This window comes from Mirounga leonina, unplaced genomic scaffold (assembly GCF_011800145.1).
Source record: "Mirounga leonina isolate KUSES-001 unplaced genomic scaffold, KU_Mleo_1.0 Mir_151, whole genome shotgun sequence".
In the NCBI taxonomy this organism is placed as follows: domain Eukaryota; kingdom Metazoa; phylum Chordata; class Mammalia; order Carnivora; family Phocidae; genus Mirounga; species Mirounga leonina.
The window spans coordinates 95,275,624-95,301,175 of record NW_023270377.1 but is presented as its reverse complement, the minus strand read 5'-3'; the positions used below and the strand labels follow the sequence as shown (position 1 = coordinate 95,301,175).

The following is a 25,552-nucleotide window of genomic DNA, read 5'->3' as shown; positions in this document are numbered from 1 at the left end:
AAAGAATAGAACCTCAGAAACTTGGGAGACAATATGAAAAAGGTGATATACTGAAGTCCCAGACAGAGAAGACACAGGGCAGTTAACACTTTTTGAAGGAATAAATGACAGAAAACTTTACCAATTTAGTGAAAGACAGCAATTTATAGATCTAAAAGGCTGAAAAAAAACCCAGAGTAGTATAAATACAAAGAAACCATACTTAGGCACATCATAGTCAAACTAAAAATCAAAGATAAAGAAAAAATATTGAAAGCAGCCGGAGGAAAAAGGTCCATTAACAGGAAACAAAAATTCAAATTACTACCACCTTATGAGAAACTACGAAGCCCAGAAGACAGTGGAAAAACATTTTTAAAGTCTGAAGAGGGTAGGACAACAGTGAACCCAAAAATCTATATGCACCAAAATATCCTTCAAAAATGAAAGTGAAATAAAGACATTTTCAAACAAAAGAAACTCACTGCCATCAAACCTGGACTAAAGTTCTTCACGCTGAGGGAAAATGATACCAGTGGGACAGTGAGGCATTAATAAAGAACATCAGAAACAGTAAACACATAAATGTAAAAAGACTTTTTTTACATTTAGTTTTTTGAACATACCTATAACTACAGCAAAAATCATATTATCTTGTGGGGTTATACTGTATGTAGAAGTAATATCTATGACAACTACAACATAAAAGGACAGTGGGAAGCACTGGCATGGGAAGCAGCAGGCAGGGGAGTTAATAGACTTCCTGAGATGCAAGGTCTCTACTCTGCATGAAGTTTTAAATTAACTCTAAAGAAACTGTGAGTAGCAACTTTTCTTAAAGATGTGTATTTAGATCCCTAAAGCAATCATTAAAAAATGCCAAGAGGTATGGTTAAAAAGCCAAAGGTAAATTAAAATGGAATTCCAAAAAATATTCAAATAATTCAAAAGGAAGGAAAGAGGAAAGAACAACAAACAGGGACAACAATTTTTTAAAAATAAACAAAACAGTACACCTAAGTCCAACCATAGCCATTATTACATTAAAAGAGACAAAACTCTCCAATTCAAAGGAAGCATTGATTTAAAAATAATAATAAACCAAGCCCCAACTATATGTTGTCTGCATGATATGCACTTTAAATATAAAGATGGAGAATGAAAAATGATGGATGGATAGCAAAAAGCAAGCCTAAGAATGCTGGAGTGGCTATATTAATATCAAATAAAACTACTCTGTAAGAAAAAGAGTAAATACCAGAGATAGAGTAACTTTATAATAATATAAAGGATAAATTCATCAAGACATAACAGTCTTAAATGTGTATGTGCCTATTAACATAAGTTTCAACATACTTCAAATGTATCACAATTAAATGCTGAGATAATTCAACCTTACAGTATCTCAGTTAATGGATAAAATGATAAATACCCACACCGAAAATCAGTAAAAGCATAGAGGATCAACGTTAATAACCATTTTGGTCTAACTGATACTTACAGAATATACTCAAGAAATGCAGAATATGAATTCTTACTAAGTACACATGGTACCTTCATTTGGACCATGGATGGGCAAATTATGGCCCAAAAATAAAATAAAACAAAAAGCCTCTGTTTTGGTATCACTAGTGAATTTAAAATGGCTTTTACTTTTTTTTTTTTTTTTTGCGTTTTTGGGAGAAGGAAGAGAAGTGAAGACAAAAGGGAGGAGAGGAAAGCAGCAGCAGAGACCATGCCTGGCCCACTAGCATAAAACAAAGACCATATGTGGCCCACAAAGCCTAGAATACTTACTATTTGGTCTTTTACAGAGAAGTCTGCCAATCTCTGACCTAGACCATATGCTAAGCCATAAAACAAATCTCAATAAATGTAAAAGATTAAAATCATAAATACAATGTTCTCTGACTAAAAAGGAATTAAGTTAGAAACCAATAATAAAAAGATACCTAAATAAACCCCAAACATTTGAAAATTAAACACTTCTAACTATAATCCATGACTCAAAGAAAAAACCACAAGGGAAATTATTTCAAGCTGATTAACAGTGAAAATAAAAATTTTAACATCAAAATGTGTGGGATGCAGTTAAAATAGTGCTTAAAAGGAAAATTCCAAGTTTCAGTGCTTATGTTGGAAAAAACTGAAAGGTCTAAAATCAGTGACCTAAGATTCCACCTTAAAAAGTTAGAAAAAGGAAAGCAAAGTAAACCGAAAATAAATAGAAATAAACAATAAACAGGATGGCAGAAATCAAGTTAATAGGAAATAGAGAAAATTAACAAGAAAAAGATGGTACCATGAAAAGATAGGCTGATCAAGAAAAAATAATATGGAAATTGCCAACAAAAGGAGTGGGAAGCTGGTTAACACTACAGATCATATAGATATGAAAATGGTAAGAAAAAATATTATAAACAACCATGCCATCGTAATAAACTCAAGATGTAATGAACAAATTCCTTCAAAGATACAATTTACCAAAATCAACACAAGATGAAACAAAAAATCTATTTGAATAAGTCCATAGTTATTAAAGAAATTATCAGTGACCTTTCCAAAAAGGAAACTGCAGGCCCAAGTTTCACTGGTAAATTCTATCACTCATTTAAGGAAGAAATAATCATTTTACATAAGCTCTTTCAGGAAAGAGGAAAAAACTCATCCCAAACCCTTTCATGAGGATAGCATAATTCTAATACCAAAATCAGAGACAGACATTTCAAATAAAGAAAATGGCAGGCCAATATCCATCATGAATACAGATGCAAAAATCCTTAACAAAACGAATACAATATGCAAAAAGGGTATATATATATACCATAACTAAGTGAGCCTTAGCCTAAGAATCCAAGCTTGGTTTAACAGTTGAAAAATCAAGCCCCTGCTTTTTTAGAACATCTCAATTAATTTTACTAGTTTGAAGACCACTCCTCAACATGCTATGGTCTGATGCCTACTTACCTCCCCAGACTCCTCTAAATACCCACTTGACTTTCATATCCCTCAACCCCTGCAAAACACACTGAAATATCTAAAGTAGACGGAATTACTCTTATAAATCTTGATAATTATAGTTACGAACAGAACACATAAATCCTAGCACTTACATAAAATAAATGCTCATCCTTCTTTCCGTTATTGTTTTTGTTTTATTTCACCCCAATCCTTCATTTCCTCGCAGGCCCTTTTCAAATCTTCCATTTTCATCATTCCTTTTGGATACATTCAATTTTCATAGTATGATTCCTAAGCAAAATCAGTAGAGTCTTAATGCCTTCCAACTTGCCATTCTTTATAAATGGTGTGTACTTATGTGTGTTCATGTGTGTGTACTTTTATTATTGCTTAAAGTACACTTTGTTACCTTGCACTTGTTACCTTGCACTATCTTAAGAATACTTCAAACCTAGTCCTTTTTAATGTCAATTCTAAACAGGGAAATTATACTTTGTGAATACCCTGAAATCTCAAAGAGACTTTCATGTGGTATCTCTTTTTGATGTCAATTGTAAACAGAAATTTACATTTACATGCAGAGTAAAAATACAATTACACATCAAGAACAATTCTATTATAGAATGCTAGAATATGCATACATTTTTTCCTTCTGGAACTCTACAAAAGAAGCTGTAAATTGTGATTGTCTCCAGGCAGCAGGATGGAGAGAAGGGAGAATTTTGTTTTCTAAATATACACTATTCTGTCTTAAATGATCTAACCATACATATACATTACTTTTTTTAAGTACAAGAACTTTTAAACTGATAACATTTGCCCATCATTAAAATTTTAATAATACTGAAAAAATATTAATGTTAAGTTTCCAACCATGCCTATATCCCCTAGCCACCCAGTTGCCATTCCAAGAGTAAATCACTTACATATCCCAGAAATAATTCATGCATGAACTTGCTTATGTATTACTTTAATTTAAAACCCGTCACTGGGTTATCTGGGCAGTCAAATTATGAATCTACTTTACTTCTCTACACTTTCCTGTATTTAAAAAGAAAGTGTCATTTTCTAAATGGTTTTTAAAAAGAGACCATAAAATGAAAAAGGCGAAGCTAGCACAATATAGTATTTTGGAAAACTAAACCAAAATTTTCCTTTGTGACCCCAAGGCAGCAAGTTAAATTTACAAAAACTCTCCCTGAACTATACAACAATGAAAAAAATCTCCAATGCTGATTTGGGCCAGCAAGGAGGGAAAAGGAATTGGAAATGGCTTAGAGCAAGAAACAGAGTAGAGAATTCAAAAAGCACTTTTGAAGTTATCAAAGGCTCAGTGACTAGAAGAACAGTAGTGGAAATGTAATGAAGTTACAGTGTAACAAAGTTACAAAAGAGGGATGACCTGCACTGGGAGTAATGAATGGCAAAAAACAAACGAGTTTTATGTAAGAAATGGTTGGTCTATCATGGTCCTAACTGCCTCTGGGGTAGGGGAAAGTAGATTTGGGAATGGTAATAGTCATCAGTAATGCACTCTCACTCTTAAAAAGAAATGAAACAAATATAATAAAATGCTAGCAGGCAATAATTCTGATAAACAGGAGTATCTGTCCTATTATTCACTGTACTTTTCTAAAAGAAAAGAATCCATTTAAGAAAAATATGTTCAAGTAGTAAAACCAGTTATGCTTGTTAAAAAATATTAGCATGGATATTATTTTTAATTCTGCAAATTCAAATTTTACTTATTAAAAGCAATATGGTTGACAAAGAGTACTTTAACTTAATACAATGGTTCGTATTTCTTTTTGCTTTGAAAATCATCTCACAGCAAAAAGCTATTTGAAGATTCCAATATGTTACTGATACTGAACCACTAAACAGAAAATCTTAAAAAAAAAAAAAAAAAAAAACAGTTCAAAATGAACTAGAAAAAAAAGCTATGATAAAAAATCATTCCAGAAAAGAACAAACATGTATTGAGGTTACCACACTAAATCCAGTTAATAATCTACAGCCTATGTAAGGGAGAAAGAGCACTAGAATTTTAACTTTCCATGTTTCCACAATCTTAAACCATATAACAAAATGAATATAAGACCCTCAAACTTTAGGATAGAAAGAACATTAATGATATAGTGCAACCCATTTTCCAAAATTTCTGAGTATTAACCACCAATTTAAAGTTGAAAGAATTCTATCTCAATATGACCAGCTTCCACCTTTACTGTATCATAAAAATAAAGTATATACTAAGGATAAATATCAAATTTTAAAAGAAAATGGAGGTCTACAAATGAAACCCACTGCTTAACTTCTGTAATACCTCAATTCTCAGCTTAGCTATAGTCTTCTTTGTACTTCTAGTGTTAGGAACTTTTAGGACAAGAATGCAGTGGCTAATTCACAGGGAGTATTGGCTATAAAGATAATTAGCAATTATTTGAAAAGCATTTCCAATTCCCTCCAATGTTCTTCTCATTACATTAAAGTCAATGTTTAACGTGACACACAAAAAAACTGATAAAACTGTTGAGTGGAAGAAAGTGGACTCTTTTGTGTTTAACAGAAATGGAATTCTCCCAGTCCTTTTAGATCTAAAACTTAAAATCTAACTCCTTTTCACTAGTGGGGAAGAAAAAATATGGACCTTAGAATCAAAAAGTCATGAGTGACATGTCTGTTCCACCATTTACTATCCTATGATCGTAGACTTTATTCCTAATTCATAAGGCATAAAACTGAATTCACAAGACTGCCATGAGGATTTAAAAAGGTTAACAGTAGATGGCACTAAGTATTCAGTAAATTCTCCCCACCCCAGATCATTTTCCTTTATCCATGAGCCTCCTTTTATTTCTCTACCCATCCCTATAATTATTCTAAGACTTAGCAATGTTTTCCCAACCTCTTTGCTAGTACACCAGTCCAACTATCCACCACTTAAAGATGTAGATTTCCACTTACATGAAATGACCACGACAGGCAAATCCATAAAGACAGGAAAGAAATTAGTAACTCCAGAGGGTTGAAGGAAAGGAGAATGGAAAGTTTGACTGTTAATGCGTATGACGTACTTTCTGGGGTGATGAAAATATTCTAAAGTTGACTGTGGAGATGGTTACACAAACTTGTGAATAACTCAATTATACACTTTAAAAAAGTAAATTTTACGTACGTGAATCATATCTCAACAGAGCTATTAAAAATAGAATACAAGACTCAGACTGACACTGCGTTAAGTTTAACTTTTATCAATCTTCTGCTTAATGATCTACACAATCTACTGCCAATCAAATCAATTCTAAACCATTGTTTCCCATTTAAAATCCTTCCGAATAAGTTAAGATATAAATAAAATTAACTACCTGCTGTCCCACAGCTCCAAACAGGGTCAACTCCAAGTAGGGCAATCTCCTAAAGGATCCCTCCCTCAAATATTTTGAAACTCCTGCCTGACTTGCCTTCATCAATAAAATATTTACTGAGCATTATTAAATACTATGCACGAGGCCATAACTTGGAGAGAGTGAACAAAAAAGGCATCCTACCATCATAAAGCTTCCAATTTAGCTTCCAATAACAAAGCTTTCCTTCCTTTCCATCTATCATAACCTACTTAGTCTTTTCCAAGAATTTGAGCAAGTTCAGCTCCTTCATAAACCATCCTCCCAAAAACTACAGCCTTTATTAATCTCCCCAATTAACTACTAATATACCATCTTTAGTTATTTCACATACATTAGTTTCATCTCTGGAACTAAACTGTAAGCCTAAAGAATAAAATCATACCATGGCTTTCTGTATGTACCATAGTATTCAGCATAGAACTGAGAATTCCAGTGGTGAAATAAGTAGTTGATTACTTGCAATACCTTTTTTTTTCCCCCACATATATCAATAGTTCATTCCTTTTTATTGCTAAGTATTATTCCATGGTGTATGTACCAGTTTGTTAAACAAGTTAAAGGACATCTAGATTGTTTCTAGTTTTTTGTTGTTGTTGTTGTTTTTAAGCCTTCTAATGACTTTATTTGGGGTTTTGCTGTTGTTGTTTTGTTTTTTTTTAATTAACATATAATGTATTATTTGGTTCAGGGGTACAGGTGTGTGATTCATCAGTCTTACACAACACCCAGCACTCACCGTAACACATACCCTCCCCATGTCCGTCACCCAGCCACCCCGTCCCCACCTCCTCCCCTCCAGGAACCCTCAGTGTGTTTCCTAAGATTAAGAGTCTCTTATGGTTTGTCTCCCTCTCTGGTTTCATCTTGTTTCATTTTTTCCTCTCTTCCCCTATGATCCTCAGCCTTGTTTCTTAAATTCCTCCTATCAATGTGGTATATATATACACAAAATGAAATATTACCCAGCCATCAAAAAAAATGAAATCTTGCTATTTGCAATGACATGGATGGAACTAGAGGGTATTATGCTAAGCGAAATAAGTCAATCAGAGAAAGACAATTATCATATGATCTCATTGATTTGCAATACCTTTTTATAGCAATTTTAACTATAGCTGCCGTTGTTACTGTATGTCAGTTATTTTGCTATGTGCTTTATAGTATCCCTAATCGCTATCAAAACCATGCAAAATGGATCTGTTTCCATATTGGGGAAACTGCACCTCACAGAAGAAGAAACCACTGCAAAGAAATACTAAAGCTAAGGGCGCCTGGGTGGCTCAGCCGTTAAGCATCTGCCTTCAGCTCAGGTCATGGTCCCAGGGTCCTGGGATCGAGCCCCACATTGGGCTCCCTGCTCCGTGGGAAGCCTGCTTCTCCCTCTCCCACTCCCCCTGCCTGTGTTCCTGCTCTCGCTCTCTGTCAAATAAATAAATAAAAAATCTTAAAAAAAAAAAATACTAAAGCTAGAAATGAACTCAAATACCTACCAGCTCCCAAAGTCAACGACTTTTGTACAGTCTCCTTTAAATATGAGTGGTTACTTCCAAAATAAAACTAGAGAAAGAACTAACAGTATAGTTTGTCACACTAACTATGGGATCTTCCCCACTTACTCTTTCTGTGTCAGTTTCATCTTTAAAAGAGAGTAACTACCTACCTTATAGAATTAGGTAGCAAATGAATTAATACATATAAAGCAATTAGAACAGTGCCTGGCACACAGTATGTACTATATAACTGTTAGTTATTATTTTTATCACCATAAATCACCATAATGAAGTCACCAAATATACTTCCTATTCTCATAAACTTGGTTTATGATAGATTATGGCTTCGTACTACCTACAATATAAATACCAAAGCAGTGCAGAATTCAAGGACTTCCAGACCTCCATAATCCAGCTCCAACATATCTCTTTAATTCAACTCAAGAAGCACTTACTGAGCACCTATCATCATACCTTAGACACTTTCACTACTTTCCTGTACCATATCGAGTATTTCACTACTTCTCTGTACCATATTAAACATCACTGTTTCCTTGTACCATACCAAACCTAATATATCCAAATTCAACCTATACTTTTCCACCTCACTTTGTTTCCTACCACTGTTCTCTTACCTTGTACACTAGTTTTATTCCTGCCTATCAGTACTTTATTCATCCTTAAAGGCCTACTTCAGTTATGATCTCTACCAGGAAGCCTTTTTACATCTTCCCTGGAAAAAGTAAATTTTCCTTCACCTATGATTCCAAAAAAGTTTCATTTATACCTGGCAGAGCATTTACCATATTGTTATTATTATGTACATGTAAGCTTCCTAAAGGCAGGCATCATTTCCTAATCATCCTTATATTCCCTATAACACAAGTACTGCAAAAGTATGCATTTGCACAGATGCTCACTAGCGTTACTGGAAAACAATTCTTCCAACTATTAACAAAACAGATGTAAAAGCTATTTCCTACTTCCTAGTTTTTTTGTTGTATATAAATAAATATATACGGCCCATTATCTCTGAAAAAGAAAAAAATAGTGCAGTTCAAATTCTCTTAATTATAATTCAGGTTCACTATTCTAAAAAAAAAAAAAAGGCTTAAATAAATGGCCTATCGTATCACTGCATTTATCAAGTTGGTCCTACTTTCCAAAATATCCCATAATCCCAAAATTACTAGACTGTTACACCTCTGTTCTAATGAAAAATCCAATATTATTCACACCATCATTAATTATTCCTTTAAAAAACTGTTCTTGATTCACACATTTAGAATGAACACTGTGTGAAACTCACTCGGTTTTTGCACTTTTGGAAAAGAATGTCCACTCAAAGTGCTAATTATTAAAAAGGATCATGCAGTTATCAAAATGAAATGAGGAATTTAAGGCAACATAAAGACAAATGGACAACAAACTTCCCCTCCTCATCTTTCTCCCAATAGTAGACACTTACTTTTTCTGCCAGCATCAAATCCCTACTCCTATTCTGATGAATCCACCAAAGATTAAGGCTTTGCAGGTCACAAAACCTCACATCCCTTTATAGAATGACAGACCCGATACTGATACATTCTACTCCTGCCACCTACTACACATCACATGATTGATATCTATCTAACCAATCTGAGCTCAGGTCAGAACTTTGAATCTTGACCGAATAACTACAAGATGAAGAGATGTTTTATAATTTATATTGCTAGTATCTAGTTGCCAGCATCCTGCCGAATTCCCGCAACATGACTTTGATAGCAGACTCTCGCTGCCTGGTCTCTCCTTTTCTCTGCTTTTCTGAGCCTGGTTCTCCAGCCTTCCCATCAATTTTGTGATCTACACTTACATACCCTTTCACAATAATTACTTTTCTGGCTTACATTAACTAGTTATTTTGTTGTTTGCATCCAAGATTTCTCACTGATATAACCACATTACATTTCTCTCATTTCTACTTCTCAGAATCTTCCTATCAATTTAAATCCTGTTTCACTACTAAAAAAAAAAAAAAGTTTTGTTTTACTTTTAAAATAACTTTCCTGACAACAAGGCAACTTGAAACAAGTAAAGCAGGCCCCTTCGAAATGCATTTTGGAAGCAATAAAATGCTCAACCAGTCCATTATCTGAATAACAGGTTAATCAAGAAAAGAAAAAAAGGCCTCTTTCCTTTGCTCTATTACCTCTACCATTTTGATTAATATGAAGCAAAATTTTAAAATACATACTTTCAAACAGGAAACATAAGCTTCTACTAAAACTGTGTACTTTTTAGATAAAATGCATCAAAATTCATCCTAAACTCCAGAAGATAACAATCTCTTTAATTCTATTTTAGGAAAAAAAAAAAGTTACTTTCTGGCAACCCATGTGTTTCTCTCAATCTATATATTCACTATTTTCAGATTCAAATACCAAACATTAAGTACTCTGAGTCTAATAAAAAGTTTCTTTTTTATAATCCTATATTCTTAAGTTCGACTATTTCATTTGTTTTTTTAATGCAGGCATTAATGAGAGAAATAACTTTTGTATGGCATCAATTATTCAAACTGCAGCTTCAGAAATATGTATACCTTTATTCTGAAGTTATATGTAATTAAACATCACTTCCTTAGTTAAGCTGTCTTGAATTAACCAGCAATTGTCAGCTTTACCATGTTTCATATAATGCCTGTCCCTGCAGTTAATAAATAATGCTATGTCGATTAACTTGCTTGTGTTTTGGGTTAATCAAATCAATGAATTAGTCACTAAGACTTCCCTATATATCTCATATTTGTACTAAAAATTAACAGTTCTAAAAACATTTTTTTTTTAAAAAACGTATGTTTAAATTTTAATACTCTTCAAAGACTAGGTTAACAATGTAACCACCGATACTGACTATACCCCAACTGAAGGCAGCATTAACAGTGGGCTCTGGAACCAGACTGCCTAGTATTAACAGTGGGCTCTGGAACCAGACTGCCTGAGGGCTCGATGCTAGATCTACTACTTAACTATAGCTACATTTACTTGAGCAAGTTACTTAAGTTCTCTATACCTCAGTTTCCTCACCTTTAAGATAGTTATTATATCACAGTACCTACATTTCATAGGGTTTCTGAAAAGGTTATAAATAATTATCTCAAAAACATAACTCCTAAAGGGCTCTCTGAAAGGCTGATTTGTACATATCCCACGTAACATTTTAAATAACTGAAATCCAAAAACTAAATTAAGTACTTCTAAAATTTAAATGCCTGAAACAATAAAAAAGCGTATTTCCTTTAAAAAGGCATTCATTTTATGAAAACAGTTTCTGAATTTGTGTTAAAATGTTATGATGGGGGGGACACCTGGGTGGCTCAGATAGTTAAGCGTCTGCCTTTGGCTCAGGTCATGATCCCAGGCTCCTAGGATCAAGCCCCAAGTCAGGCTCTCTGCTCAGCGGGAAGCCTGCTTCTCCCTCTCCCACTCCCCCTGCTTGTGTTCCCTCTCTCGCTGTCTGTCAAATAAATAAAATCTTTAAAAAAAATATGGTATGATGGGAAACAAAATTAGTTTTGCATCTGTGCCATCTAGTATGCATTTGTATTTGTATTACAACAAAAACGCTTAAAGATTTCTGAAGCATGTATTGAACCAGGCCTCAACCAAACTACTTTAACTTTAAAAAACATTTATTGTTATTTCAACTGGCAAAAAGAAACTCCAACGACTATAACTCATAAATGTGAACTCCTAAGAAAATTTAAGAGAATTCAACAATGCTATCAATTTATAAGTAGGAGCAATCCTGAAAAACATTTCTCAACTCTGGACTTCTGTCTCATTTATAAATAAAGAGGGTTAAATTATTTCTCAGTCTTTTTCATCTCCATAATTCTATGTAAGTCATTAGGCACTTCCCTTAATTCACTAAAGTAAGTTTCACAAATACACATTAAATGCTATTTTTGTGGTCTTGAAATAACTGAAGTTAAAAATGCTTCAAGAGGGGCGCCTGGGTGGCTCAGCTGGTTAAGCAACTGCCTTCAGCTCAGGTCATGATCCTGGAGTCCCGGGATCTAGTCCCACATCGGGCTCCCGGCTCAGCGGGGAGCCTGCTTCTCCCTCTGACCCTATCCCCTCTCATGCTGTTTCTCTCTCTCTCAAATAAATAAATAAAATCTTTAAAATAAATAAATAAATAAATAAATAAATAAATAAATAAATAAATAAATGCTTAAAGAAAAACGCATCATATTTAATTATACTAAGCTCTAAGACTTTAAGCAAGCAAACAATAGTTTTATCATGGACCGATACTAAAGACACAGTTTGTAATTTTACACAGTTCCAAAACCAACCGTGAACTGTAAGGCATTCTGCACCCTAATTCCCCATCTTAAGACTTTCAATCTCCTTGTAGCAACCTCTCATTCACACTAAGTACTGTAACTGAGAAAGTCTTAGAGACAAGGGCACCTGGGTGGCTCAGTCGTTAAGCGTCTGCCTTCAGCTCAGGTCATGATCCCAGGGTCCTGGGATCAAGCCCCACATTGGGCTCCCTGCTCCATGGGAAGCTGGCTTCTCCCTCTCCCACTCCCCCTACTTGTGTTCCCTCTCTCACTGTCTCTCTCTCTGTCAAATAAATAAATAAAATCTTTAAAAAAAAAAGTCTTAAAGACACCCTTCCCAAGGGAATTGCATTTCCACAATGGGCAAGAAGACTTAAAGGAGAGAATATTTAAAGATGTAATGTTCAGCATCAGAACAGATGAAGAAAATATTTTTGTGAAGTATGTGTTAGGGGTAGAGAGGAGTTAGAAAGGAAAATATATCAGACCACACAAATTCAAGGCTGTTCCGTTCCTGGTTATAAGGAGTATGTAAGAATGACTTGAGTTTAAGTCAACAGTTATGAAAGGTTTTGAAAAAAATCTTGAAAGAAAATAAAATTACACGAATGGTCCCCTGGAAAAATTAAGATATTATTTGGTTTTTTTTGTTCTGGTATTAATCAATTATGGAGGTATCTTTTATATATTTATTGTATGATATAAAGGTCCATATAAATATATAAAACCACCAGCACACAAAGTAGTATTAGTCACTATCCTATTTTGGAGAACCAAATTTAAACATTAATCCAATAACATGACCTTATCTTGTGCTGTTACTTAATAATACATGAATTTGTAAGTGCTTGATAAACTATAAAGCGTGTTAATGTAGTGTTATTATTACTTAACTGCTTTGGTCTTGCCTCTTTATGCCAGTGGCTATTATAGATCAGTAATGTCATTAAATAGCCTGCAAGTTCCAATAGAATTGCAGACAAGCATTCAAATGCCTTTATTATAGGGGAATTTGGTTTCAGAAAACATACTGCTTGAAGCTACATTTTAACCACTCCACACTCCTGCCCCTACTCCGATCGTTCAGCTGTTTCCACCTGTTGGTGGGGAAGCACACTGGACAAGGAGGAGCACTGTGGAGGGAAATTTAGCCCTATGCTGAGCTAAAATCTCCTCCTATGGATTCTGCCTCTTAAAAAGTGGGATGAAACAGAAGACTGGCTGTCAGCATACCTGATCACTCATCACTTCCAAGCCATGTGTGCTCCCTCATTCTTCTCGCTGTGATGCTCAAAAAGCCAGATTACATATCCAAGATTTTTAAAAGGAACAGTAAAATATCCAATCTTTTTGTTTTTCTTTATCATTTTATTAGCTTCAATTTATAAACTGTAACGATGATTGCCACATCTCCACCTTCATTCTTGAAGTTCCTGTATTTTCAACTTCCTCTAGAATATTTCCAATTATGATAATCATCCAAATTCAGTAACAAATTCAAGTAACAATTTTACTCAGCTTCTTAAAACCAACTCCCTTAATTGTCCCACTCAAACTCAAAATTCTGAACTCTTCATTGATGACTACAATCTACCAAAATCAATTGCCAAGCCCTAGCAATACCTCCATCTCTCAAGTCAGCAAAACATTCTGATTGTGCACTGTGTTAAGCCAAGCAGTGCAGAAGAAAAATAAATAAGCATAAGACACCGTGTTCCTGTCCTTAAAAAATGTCAATTCAATAAAAGAGAACTAACCGATAACTGTAATAATTATGATGTATCAAGTTTTTACTGTGTGTCAAGCAGTATGACTAACCATTTTCATGCATTATCTCAAAAAACAAGAAACAAACCAAAAAACCCCACCCACAAGGTAGATACAATGATCTCCAAATCACACATGGAAAAAATGTGACCTGCAGAGTTTAAGGTGTACAAAGTCATACAACTAGAAAAGCTTGAACTCAAAAACAGCTATGACTACAAAGCCCTTGCTAACCATAATACAAAACAACTGCAGAAGTACAAACAAAAAAGAAGCAACCTTTCCCAAACTTCTCTCTTCTGCTCTATTCCCACTGCCAATATCCTATTTTAGAATTTCTGCAAAGCTGGTGCTGAGAGGGCTGCTTAAAAATCATCTAGGAAGATCATCTAAATTTGAGATTCTGAGTCACTGGGCATGGGGTGTTTCCCAGGCAGTTTTTTTTTAAACCATACCGCTAATTCTTGTTCCGTCATTCATTTGCTCGCTCATTCAACAAAGATGTGAGTTCATATTATGTGTCAAGTTCCATAACTTCATCCCAAATACCTCCTCTACATCCGATCCAACTGCATTCCATTCTGCAAATATTTTAAAAGCCCTATTTACAACATTTAACTCCTCTTGTAAAGGATTTTTATTTCCTATCAAGTAAAAATATTTTGAATCAAAGTTCTGCTGCAAGTGCTCAATAAATGTTAGTTCCCCTTCACATCACATAATCTAGATGTGCATTATTACATGGTCCTCAATTCGAATGGAAGGGGGCGGTGCAATGTATGCTAACAGGGCTAAACATAAGAAGCAGCTACTACTCTCTTCTTTCTGCTGTATATGCTTTCCCTTCTCCTATATATATCCAAATCCTTAAAAGGAGAGCGCATACCCTACCTTCCCTGCAACTTCCTTGACTCTTCCTGACCACAATAATCTTTCTTACAACCTACAGAGCAGCTATTACTATAACAAAAGTAAATATCTTAACATTTGATAAAGTTCAGTCTTTTATCATCCTAATTTTTTAAAATAATTTTTAGCTCTTATCTCATTAAGATTCTTGAGAGCAGACTGTATTACACATTTTCATTGTAATTCCAAGAGTGTCTGACCGGCCGCCAAGTATATAGTAAGCCTTGATTTGGCAATACCACCTTTTCTATGTGTGCAAGTAATTCTTAAATTACTAACACTGCTTTCTGCCTTTAAAACATCATAAATGAATTCTCTCAAAAAAATATCTAAATGATTTGTCAAAGGCTCATCCTCTATGTAAGGAGACTATTATATAGAGTAGAGGCTGTACCACATTTATTTGTTATAATACCTTGGGCATATAGTTTAACTTCTTCTAAACCCTAAATTTTTCTTTAAAACAGAAATAATTCTTAGGTTGATGTGAAAAGTAAATGAGATAATAAAGCGTTCAGCACTTGGTCTGACATGTAATTCTTAATAAATATCAGCTGTTAGTATTTCCTGATTAAACAAAATGTAGAGAGTAAACTTTTTCCAGAATTTCAATTTAAGCAAAGTGACAAGGAAATAAGCTAGGAATTCACATATCCACATATACATACACACACATATATGTATATATACACATATGTACATATATATGTATATATATGTATGTATGTATGTATCTCAAATCTGAAAGATTTCCACAAGAATGGTTTCTCTATTTCATTAAATCAAATGCATAAGGCTAGGATTTATAACAATATTTTAAACAAGAAGAGAATTAACCTTACTAACAAAAACAAAGAAACGTGCATAGTTCTGATAAGGGGCTCAGGAATGCCCACAGTGTAATAGAACACAGGGCTTCAAAACAGAAAAGCTCAAGTCCAAATAGCAACTCTTACCAACTGCTAACTACAGCCACTAAAAAGGTAATTTAAATTTCTCTAATCCTGTTTGCTCACTTGTAAAATGGGGTAAAAATGACAGTCACAAAACTAAATAAGATAAATAAAAATCCTGACCAGCAGTCCTCCACTAGTGGAGCTTCCCATTCTGTGCTTAAAAATAAATTTCTCAACTGTGTTTTACAATTAGGCTGTAAAGTTCATTAGATTACATATATATACACAACCCAAAGTCAATATTTCAACACAAAATATGCATGCAGGGAGAGAGACTGGTGGGAAAGGAAAGCAGAAAGATTTTAGGTAAGTCTAAGTAAGAAAGTGACTTTAATTCCCATCACCCAGATATGCCATCCCCCGACCCATCTCCCTTTCTGCAACCCTCACTGGGTGTTATATTAAACTAATGAATAACTGAACATAATATCAAAAACTAAAGATGTACTGTACCTTGGCTAATTGAATTTAAACTTAAAAAAAAAAAAAGATGCTAAAAAAAAGTGACTTCTCAACAGGAAGGAGCCTGTTACACTTACTTCAAAGGGCATGCAAAACATGACCCCTAAAGGAATAAGAATTTAAGTGTTTTTTGGTAACAAGATACTACAAATGTTTCTGCCCTTGGAGATGGCTGGAGAAATAGTGTTATTATTAAATATTATGTTCAGAATTCACATAGGAAACATGAACTTCCCATTTATGTTTTCCCCCACCCACTCAGCCCTTCCCCACTGGTTCTCAAAGATCATCCTATCCATACTAATTGCTAGAATGTGACCACAGTATGAATTATATAAGCTCCCCATCCACGGACTCCAACAAAATATTTATGCTTACATTTTAAAATTATGCTAGGAAGCTTAAGTCGATTACGGAAATTCCTGAATTCATTCTAAATCTGAATATATCTAGATACCAATATATAGTTCTACAATAAGGCCGTATTAACCTCTGCTATCATAATGGAAATAATTTACCAAAGCAGTACTGATCAGGTAAAAAAGGAAGACATAAAGGGGAAAAGGAAATTTAACAATGTAAAGTTCTGTAATCAAGCTATAGCATAAAATGTATATAAGGAGTTCCTTTATTTGGCCTGAACGCTGAAGAAATGAGTGAAAACATGCAAAAAATAATTTAGGATCCTCTTAAATTCGCAAGTGTAACAATGTTATAAAATAGCTTTTGAAAAAAAAGTTTCCCTCACCACTGGTAGCAGATTTGAGTTCCTTAATTAGTTCTAAAGCAACCAGTTCGATCAATGAAAATCTCTACCCAAATTTTTTTTCTGCAGTACTATTCTAATGCAAACCAAAAGTGTAGATATGATATCATTCAGTATTAAAGAAATAGTTCTTTTTAAATTCTTTTCAAAAGGAGTTATTTTCTTTTATGCCCTGAGCTTAGGTGATTCTTTATCTTATGTTGAGATAAAGGATCTTTGCTGGAGGATCTCTAACTTTAAGTCTGGGGATTAAGCCGCATGTTTCCTAACTCCTACAGCTTTTCTTATCGGAGAACATCAAGTTTCCTAGATGGCCACTTTTTTCAGTTATCTTTTTCTGAAATGGAATGAGCAACCAGGCTCAAGTTATAGCTTTTCACTTATATTAAGTGGGTAATTGTAATTATAGACCAAATAGATGAATGCATTCTCTAAAGCACAAAGAAACACACAAATTATAGGCGCACAATTTGCATCTGGGGATCACAGTACTCTGCAACATAAAACTCCCTATGAAGGCCTTCCTTAAATACGCTTATTGCAGGCCCAATCTCAACGAGCTATCTTCTATGTGCTAATAAAGCTGCAGGTGTGACTTTCCAGGAGTTGCATTAATAGGCAACACAAAAGACCAAAAAACTTTTGAAGACCAAAATAAATGGAGCTCTGACAGATGTTAAAAAAGGTGAGAGGCAATGGGGAATCCTAATCAGTTCCATTTAAATCATGAGTGTCCAGATAACTACCTCACCTTTGTGAGGTAAAACTAATGCAATAAAGTAAAATGTAATAATGTAGTAATAACTGAAAATATTAAAACAAAAATAATCCTAAGTATAGATTGAACCCCTCCTGCACCTCCTGGTTACTCAGCATGTGTTTCAAATTCAGGGTGGCCCTATCAGAAGGAGGTCACTTAAGGACAGTTAACCTCAATGAAATACCTAGTATACTAACTCAAAAATAACCAGAACTGATTTCAAAAGAGGAAAAATAGAATGAGGAAAAAGTAACATCCTACTTGTTACCCTGTTACTTATTAGGATTACAATTATCTACACTAATTTTATTAACAACCCAATAGTTTCTAAAACATAAAATATTAATTATGTAGCAGTATTTTTCACTTCAACAAAATGCACTTGAAAATTCCTTCTCACTGGGGCCAAATCTAATTTTAAAACTGACCCTAAGCATGAAACTACTCACCAATTAGACTGAGAGAGAGGGAAAAAAATACTGGCTCAAGGAAATTAGGATAAAAAAATAATAACTTTAATAAGCTGTCCACCAAAACAATACATTTGGAAGTTCTAAGGCTAAAGTAGGCTGGTGTTTCCCAAAAGAAAATGTTAATAAATCAGTTGTTTCCACATGCATGGCTGGGATTTTAGAAACTGTCACACTGACAGAAGTTCTGAGCATGAAGATTAGAGCTGTTTTACAGAGAGCAAATGGAATTAGGAGCACACACAATCCTTTAGGCAACAAAAGTTTGCTGAATAATAAAAGGAGGGAAAATAGGCTGATACTCTACCTCTCACAACCCACGCCCCCCCCCCATTGGATTATGTTTGGAATTAGAAATGTAAAAATATATACGCACAGGACACACACACACACACACTCCTAACACTGTAACATAAAGAAGTCATTCCACATTAAAATATAGACAGTATTTTCTATGAAAATACAAAGTGTGCCAAACTCTAAAATGCCTATTTATACACTTTAACGCCAGTCTACATGCTAAAAGGCTACCCTACAGATCTGGTAACTCCTTGAAAAGCAACCACGTCTCTTTATAGTTCTGTACCTTCCTTCTCAATCTGAGATACCTTCACAGAATGAACACACACAAATTATTCTCCTCGGTGCTTCCCTTCCTCCTTCCCAGCGAAACACTAATGCATATATTTTTAAGTTCACATAACCTGGTAACTAGCACCAGTAATTCAATCTATTTGAAATACGCTTAATTTTTAAAGTTCTAATAAGATGTGTTCAGGTTGGAAACGAAAAACTACCTTATAAGGGTATAAAAGGCCGAAAGCAGGAAGCGGCTTTGACAAAACTAAGGAAGTTGCAGCGCGCTTGCTCACTGGGGGACTTTTTTGAGGCAAGAGAAGTAACACATGACATCTTTCTCTCTCAAATTAAAATGTGACTTGGTTCACCGGTAAAAGCGCAGTAGGAGATGGAAAAGACCCGGAGTCGGAAAGGAAGAAGAGGTGGGTGGTCAAATAAAAGCCCCGACTAGGTTCCCATTTTCAGAGTCCGATTCTTCCCTTTCCCCACCCACACCCTGGGCAGAGTGTTGTCACAGCAATCTTGCAAAACCTACAAGGAGCGCTTCTCTTTTCTCGCTCCTCCGCCAGGCTGTCCCCGCGCTCGATCCACTCGGTCCCCCAATTCACGGGCAGGAAGGGACGTGGAGGAAAAGGAGAGCCGGGTGCGCCGGGTCGGCGACCACCCCGACCGCACCGCGGGCCCCGGTGGGGCGACCGGCCCCACGTCTCCTTGGGCGGCGCTGCCCGCCGCGATGCGGGAAGGGCCGGGAGGGGTGGCGCGGAGCAAGCCGCTCCCAGGGGGGTTCTCGGCCCCGCGCCCCCGCGCCGGTCCCAACGGGTGAAGCGAGGCAACAAGGGAGGCCCCGGCTCCGGGCCCCACCCCTGGCAACACAGAGCGGCTAAGACTGACACGGCCGGCGGCAGCACCTTACCGCAGCACCCATCTCCCGACCTCTACCCTCCCCCGCCATTTTCCCACCTCCGCCTCAGTTTCCCCCCCCACCCGACCCCCGCCCGTCAGCCCCCTTACCCCGTGCCACAGTCCACCACACAGGCCGGCAGCCGTCCCGCCATCTTCCTCGCCTGCTACTGCCGCTGCCGCCGTCTGCTCCGTGCTGATTGGGGCCAGGGATTAGCGGCGGGAGATCGGAGCTATCTGACCATCCACAGCCGGGTCGCCCTCTCCGTCCAGGGGGGAGCCGGGAAGCCGAAGCAGTAGCGAGAAAGCAGCAGGCTCGGTCAGCGGCTACCACTTCCGCAACCCAGGCGGGCATGCAGTCCCCGCCCTGCCCCGCCGCGGCCTCCTCCCCCTCTCGCTCCCCTCCTCCTCCCTCCTGCCCCCACCCTACAACTTCTTCCCCCACGCCGCCTTGCCCCGGGAAGCCAAGATGGCCGCCGGTGCCGCCGCCCCGGCCAGGCCGGGCCCAGGCCGCGAGCGCTCCCCCTTCCGGCTCCGAGCGGGAGGGGCGAGAGAGCATGCGCAGTGACGTGCTGCCGGCGGCCGCCGCTCGCGTCCCGACGTTAAGGAAGTCCACTTCGGGTTTTCCCAGAGGGTAGGGGCGGGGAAATCGGCCCGAGCCTCCGGTTCTCCAGAAGCTGGTAGGGCTTTTTAGTTTCAATTACTTGTGTGCTAGGTTGAGAGACGAACGGAACTGCCTCCCGCAGCCGTGAATATCTTCTCCAGTGCCCCGGGGAAAACCGGCCTAATAGAAAACGTTCTCAGCGGCACACAACACTCTTGTAACTTGAAGAGTCTGCTTTTCTGAGTGGAAAAGAGCGATATCAGACCGAGGGTGAGCAGTCGGGAGGGATGGGTGAACAAAGGCTTGCGCCGTAGCTCTTCTGCCTTCGTGCGGAGTTTTTAGTCATTTACACCTGTGCGTTGTTACAACATTGCACGTAACAAGTGTTAAAACATTGTCTAGATTGCAGGCCCCCCAGGGGCAGGCCTGTACCCACGAGGAAAAACCTCCTGGGGGTACGTTCTGCATAATGTACCCTACACCAATAGGCCGTTATTCAAGGCTTTTGGATGATGACAGAGATTCCATCTGCGGTAGTTTAAGATTCTACTACTTTACCAGGAGGATTATACCAAGAATTAAGGACAAAAAAAAAAATAGGGAAAAAAGGCTAAAAACTGGAGAGCCTAGAACAATGGTTTCCAGACTTAAATGTGCATCAGAATTACCTGGAAGGCTTGTTAAAACAGGTTGCTGGGCCACATCCCCAGTGTTTTCTGTTTAGGTGGTCCGGAGAAGGGCCTGGTAATTTGCATTTACAACAACTTCTCAGGTGATGGTGTGGGACCCCACCTGGGGAATGTAGAGGTTTAACAGCTTTCCCCCAGGCTAATCTTCTGATAAATTATCAATTTGCTTATATGGCTGAAATAAAAAATATTTTCCCTAAGAAAGGATGGATGTCTTATTCACAACAGAAGATAACAGTAAGTTGTTAGACTGGGCTGCGGTATGGAAAGTGGGTTTTTCATTCATTTGACATAAGTATTGCTCACCTACTCAGTTATGGCAGGGACCGTACTGCCCCAGAATAGTCACTGGGCACAAAATAGATTAGGTCCTTGCTCTTAAGAGTTCTCAGTTTAGTGGGAAAACATAAATTGTGTTAAAAGCAGTCGCAGAGAGCAGGGGGCTATGAGAAATGCGGAATAAGGGTGGGAGAATGGGAGAGAAGTGGAATATAGGTAAGGCTTCTCTGACAAAGTGACATTTTAAAGGTGAGGTGGGAGATAGAGGAAAGGGTGAGGAGGAAGGGGAGCCCTCCAGAACAGGGAACAGCAAGAGTCAAGGACCTGAGGTGGGAAAGAGCTTGGCTTCTTTCACAAATTCAAAGAAGACCCAAATGGTCAAAGTGATGTGAGCCGGGGAAGATGCAATAGGAGATGGAGCCGGGGAGATAAGTAAGAATCAAACTGCAAGGATCTGTATACTTCTCCACGAATCTTAAAGTTTAGCCTAAAAGCAGCCTGAAAGCCATCAAAGAGATTTAAGCAAGGAAATGTGACTGCTTTGTAGGGAATGGACCCCACAAAGTAAAGAGTAAAGTGAATGGTCTTATAATACATCGTGTGCTATAAATCAGGGATAGAATTATGTTTGCAGTAACATCCAGATGGGATCAAATATGTGCAGAAGAGACAGGGGAATCATCATTACCAACTAGAGCCCAGCACATCCACAGCTACTCACAGAAAATAGATAAAAATCCCCCAGGGAGGCTTTTCTCAGTGACTGTCTAACAAGAAGTCATGCAGAAGTGGTTCTCTGTTCAGATGCATAGTTGTTTTTTTCCCTACATTTTAGAAGATACTAAATGGGGATTCTTTGCTGCCTTTTACAACATCAGATATTTATGGTCATTTGGGAGAAAAGATGCCTGAAGATCAGCTGTGACAGAAAAGGGACATGTGGGTTGGTTGGGGTAAATAGTTGTTTCCAGCATTACCAGTAGTAAGTCGGAGTGAAAGGATCTTACCAAAGGGGCCCCAAGAACCGAGGTTAGGAACTTGAACAGGTCGCTCAGGGAAACCCACACTGGTGGATCCTCAAGATGGCTGCTCACACACAGGTTTTGTGTGGGTTGTCACAGAAGTAGTTACATCAACGGTCAAGAACTGGAATGCTCCCAGGGTCCAAGCAAGTGCCATTATGACTGAAGGGAACCCTGAGGAATTTTGGCAATATGGAGAGTCCACATCCCCAGCAAAGGCAGTAGAAAACTCTTGCTATGCAGAGATGTAGACCCAGTGTTGCCTGAGCTTCCCTTTGTTCCAGAAAAATTGAAAATCTGTATTTTTATCTGTTGGTAACTAATTCTCTGCAGGCTATATCTGACCTGCGGGCTACCAGTTTTCAACTTTTGATTTGGGAAGCTGTTTAACATTTACATGTATATTGCATTCCAATATGCAGCTCAGGTCAGTGCTAGATACTATATCTCATTGGCATGAGGAAACCTTCTAGGATAGTCTCTTTCATGTAGTCAGGTCTGCCCTTTGTAAAGAATGTGACTGTTAGAAACCTTTGGAAGCTTCTAACACTCAGAAAAATGATTTGTGCTTATTCCTCATAATTTGTCTACTCAAACACTTTGCTTGCTTAAGACCCCTCCTACTTCCTACTTGCTAGTGCCAAAATTGGTGAACCTCTGTAGTGCTGCTGTGATTCAGCCTTCCTCAGCAGCATGCAGCCTTCAGATGCACATCTAGCCGGAACACGTCTGACCACCCTGTTTGCATATGTACCCTTCCTCCAAATACAGAGAAGCAGAGGATGTCGGAGCTAGAAGAGCTCACAAAGATGATCTTGTTAGACATGAAAAGGAAAGCAGTGGTGGATGGGTGGGGTTTGCTTGACTGCCCCATATCCATTCTTCCCTAATAGCACCCCGATTTCTTTTTAGTTCAGATCAACCAGGTGCTTGTCACTTTCTAAGCCTGGTCCCCAACATTTCAAACATTTGTGAGTCTTGTAATATTCTCCCAAGAAAGCCCCTTTTGCTTAAGTTGGTAGTAATCAGCTTTCATTACTTACATCAAATTTAAGAATACTAAGTGATACAGAAGACCAGAGAATGCAAGTGACTTTCCCAGTATCTTAGAGAAACTAGGGAACAGGACCCAGACCAAAGCCCAGCTCTTTTCAGGGCTCTTTAGTTGTAATGTCACAGTATTATTTAATTTTGAGTGATATGCTAGTTACCAGTTACTGTGAGATTTCCTAGGTTATTTGTGCTTTCAGGCCAACTTAGCAAATGTCTCTGGATTTTAAGTGTCCAAGAAATTCATATATCCCTCAATCTCCATTATTTTAAAATGGGAAATGTTATTATTTTTAAATCAACATAATTTCTACAAGAATGACTATTTGCAAATTAGCAGACCAATCAGATCCACAGAGAGTATTGATTAAGGACAGATAGATAAATGATCAAGCTGTCCATGCAGCCTAGTGGTTAGAGGGAGTGGCTATGAACCTTGGCTTCTCCCTACTCCAGTTGTGTGATCTTAGTCAACTAACTTAGTGTGTAGAGACAGCACTGAACTTAGAATCAAGAGACTTGAGGGTGGGGGAGCCTGGGTAGCTCAGTTGGTTAAGCATCTGACTCTTGGTTTTGGCTCAGGTCGTGATCTCAGGGTCATGAGATCAAGCCTTTGTCCAGCTCAATGTTCAACATGGAGTCTGCTTGAGATTCTCTCTCCCTCTCCCTCTCCCTCTGACCCTCCTGCTCATGCACTCGCTCTCTCTCTCAAATAAATAAATAGAATCTTAAAAAAAGAGAGTCTTGAGTGTGAATTCTTTAATCTATTGTCATCTGTAAATTTGCAGAAATAACTAACCTATGGGGTTGTTGTAAAGCTTGAATTTTAAGGAAGCATAAGTTACAGAATGATCTTATGGACAGATCAAGAGGACTGTGGTTTAATTATAAAGTAATGACTCTTTTACTTATTACCTAAACATACAGACTTAAACATCCAAAAATGTGTCCTCCTCATCACAGAAGTTATCTTGGGGCCTATGGGTTTACTCTTTTAATACTACCATTGTGCAGAATATTTTTAGAAGGTTTCTTACAGACTTGCCTTCAGAGCCCATGGCACATTCTCTTAAATGTCTCCGTTGGTGGCAAATCTTGGCCTTTTGTGGGTAGATTTGATTTTTGGAATTGGTCTAAAGTCACTTTTTTCAGAGCCCAAGTCCAGTGAATAAAATGGCTGATTAACAAGAGCTATGTTTTTTGATCAGCAGCTTTGTGTGACTATAAAGTAATAAAACTGGTTTTCATAAGTGACTTACCAGCTGCTGCTGCCCGTGAACTTCTAAAAAGAAGTTCTGGAAGGATTTTACTCAATGGCCACATCCCTGGGATAAAAAATGTTATACTCATTATATGCTTGATTTCAATTGAAAATATATTTCATATAGTAATAATATCTGTACAGTGTTTGAAATGAGGTGAGATGCTGTGGGATCTATCACTGTCTCGTTTCCCTCACCACTACAAAAAATGAATAATTTATTTAACATGTAAATCAATATGAAAGAAAATACAGGTTAGATTCCCAACCGCCGCCCACACACATCATATTACATATAAACACAAGTTCCAGATGGACTACAAATCTGCAGTATAGAGTAAAATCCATATTCCTCGTGGTAGTCTGCTAAGCCCATCGTATTCTGGTGCCTGCCTCCCTTTCCAACTTCTGCTGTCCCTCATGAGTTAGCCACATCAGCCTTCTTGCTCTTCTTCACACAAACCGAGGCCATCTCTACCTGCATCTTTTCCTTGGACTTCTGCCCTAATCATTAGTTATTGCAGAATCCATTTAAATCTTACTTGCTCAGGACAGCCTTTCCTGACCACCTGTTCTGAAGGAGCCTGTCTCACTCCCGCATGTCACCATGTTTTAATTTTCTAATGAAATGCCTTACTTATATATGGATTTATTTGCTTATTATCTCTCTCTCCCAACTAGAAAACGTGCCCTCTAAAATTTGAAAAGGAACTAGCTCATAATAAGTGCACAACAAATATCAATTGAATGAATGAGTTGAATAGCAAAAATAAGACTTTAAATATATTGGGAGAAAATTTGGGAAAATATTTGTATAATCTCAAAGTGGGGGAGACTTTCTTAATTAGAGACCCATAGCCATTAATGGAAAGATTTGGGGGCCATCTGGGTGGCTCAGTCATTAAGTG

General features: G+C 37.5%; 1 protein-coding gene and 1 long non-coding RNA gene across 2 annotated transcripts in view; both read right to left on the bottom strand.

Moving 5' to 3' along the window:
• The window catches only part of ACTR3 (actin related protein 3), a 60,500-nt gene extending 40,364 nt beyond the window's left edge, over positions 1-20,136 (bottom strand). The window contains exon 1 of the mRNA XM_035008164.1: positions 19,851-20,136. Within this exon, the coding sequence (XP_034864055.1) occupies positions 19,851-19,894 (44 nt within the window). The 5' untranslated portion in view covers positions 19,895-20,136. The remainder of the gene's footprint in view (positions 1-19,850) is intronic.
• Positions 1,642-16,058, bottom strand: LOC118012524. The gene is made up of 3 exons (XR_004679735.1): positions 16,028-16,058; positions 12,975-12,979; positions 1,642-3,251 (listed from the first exon to the last, which is right to left on the bottom strand). It is a non-coding gene; the product is annotated as an uncharacterized LOC118012524 (long non-coding RNA).
• Positions 20,137-25,552: the final 5,416 nt, after the last annotated feature.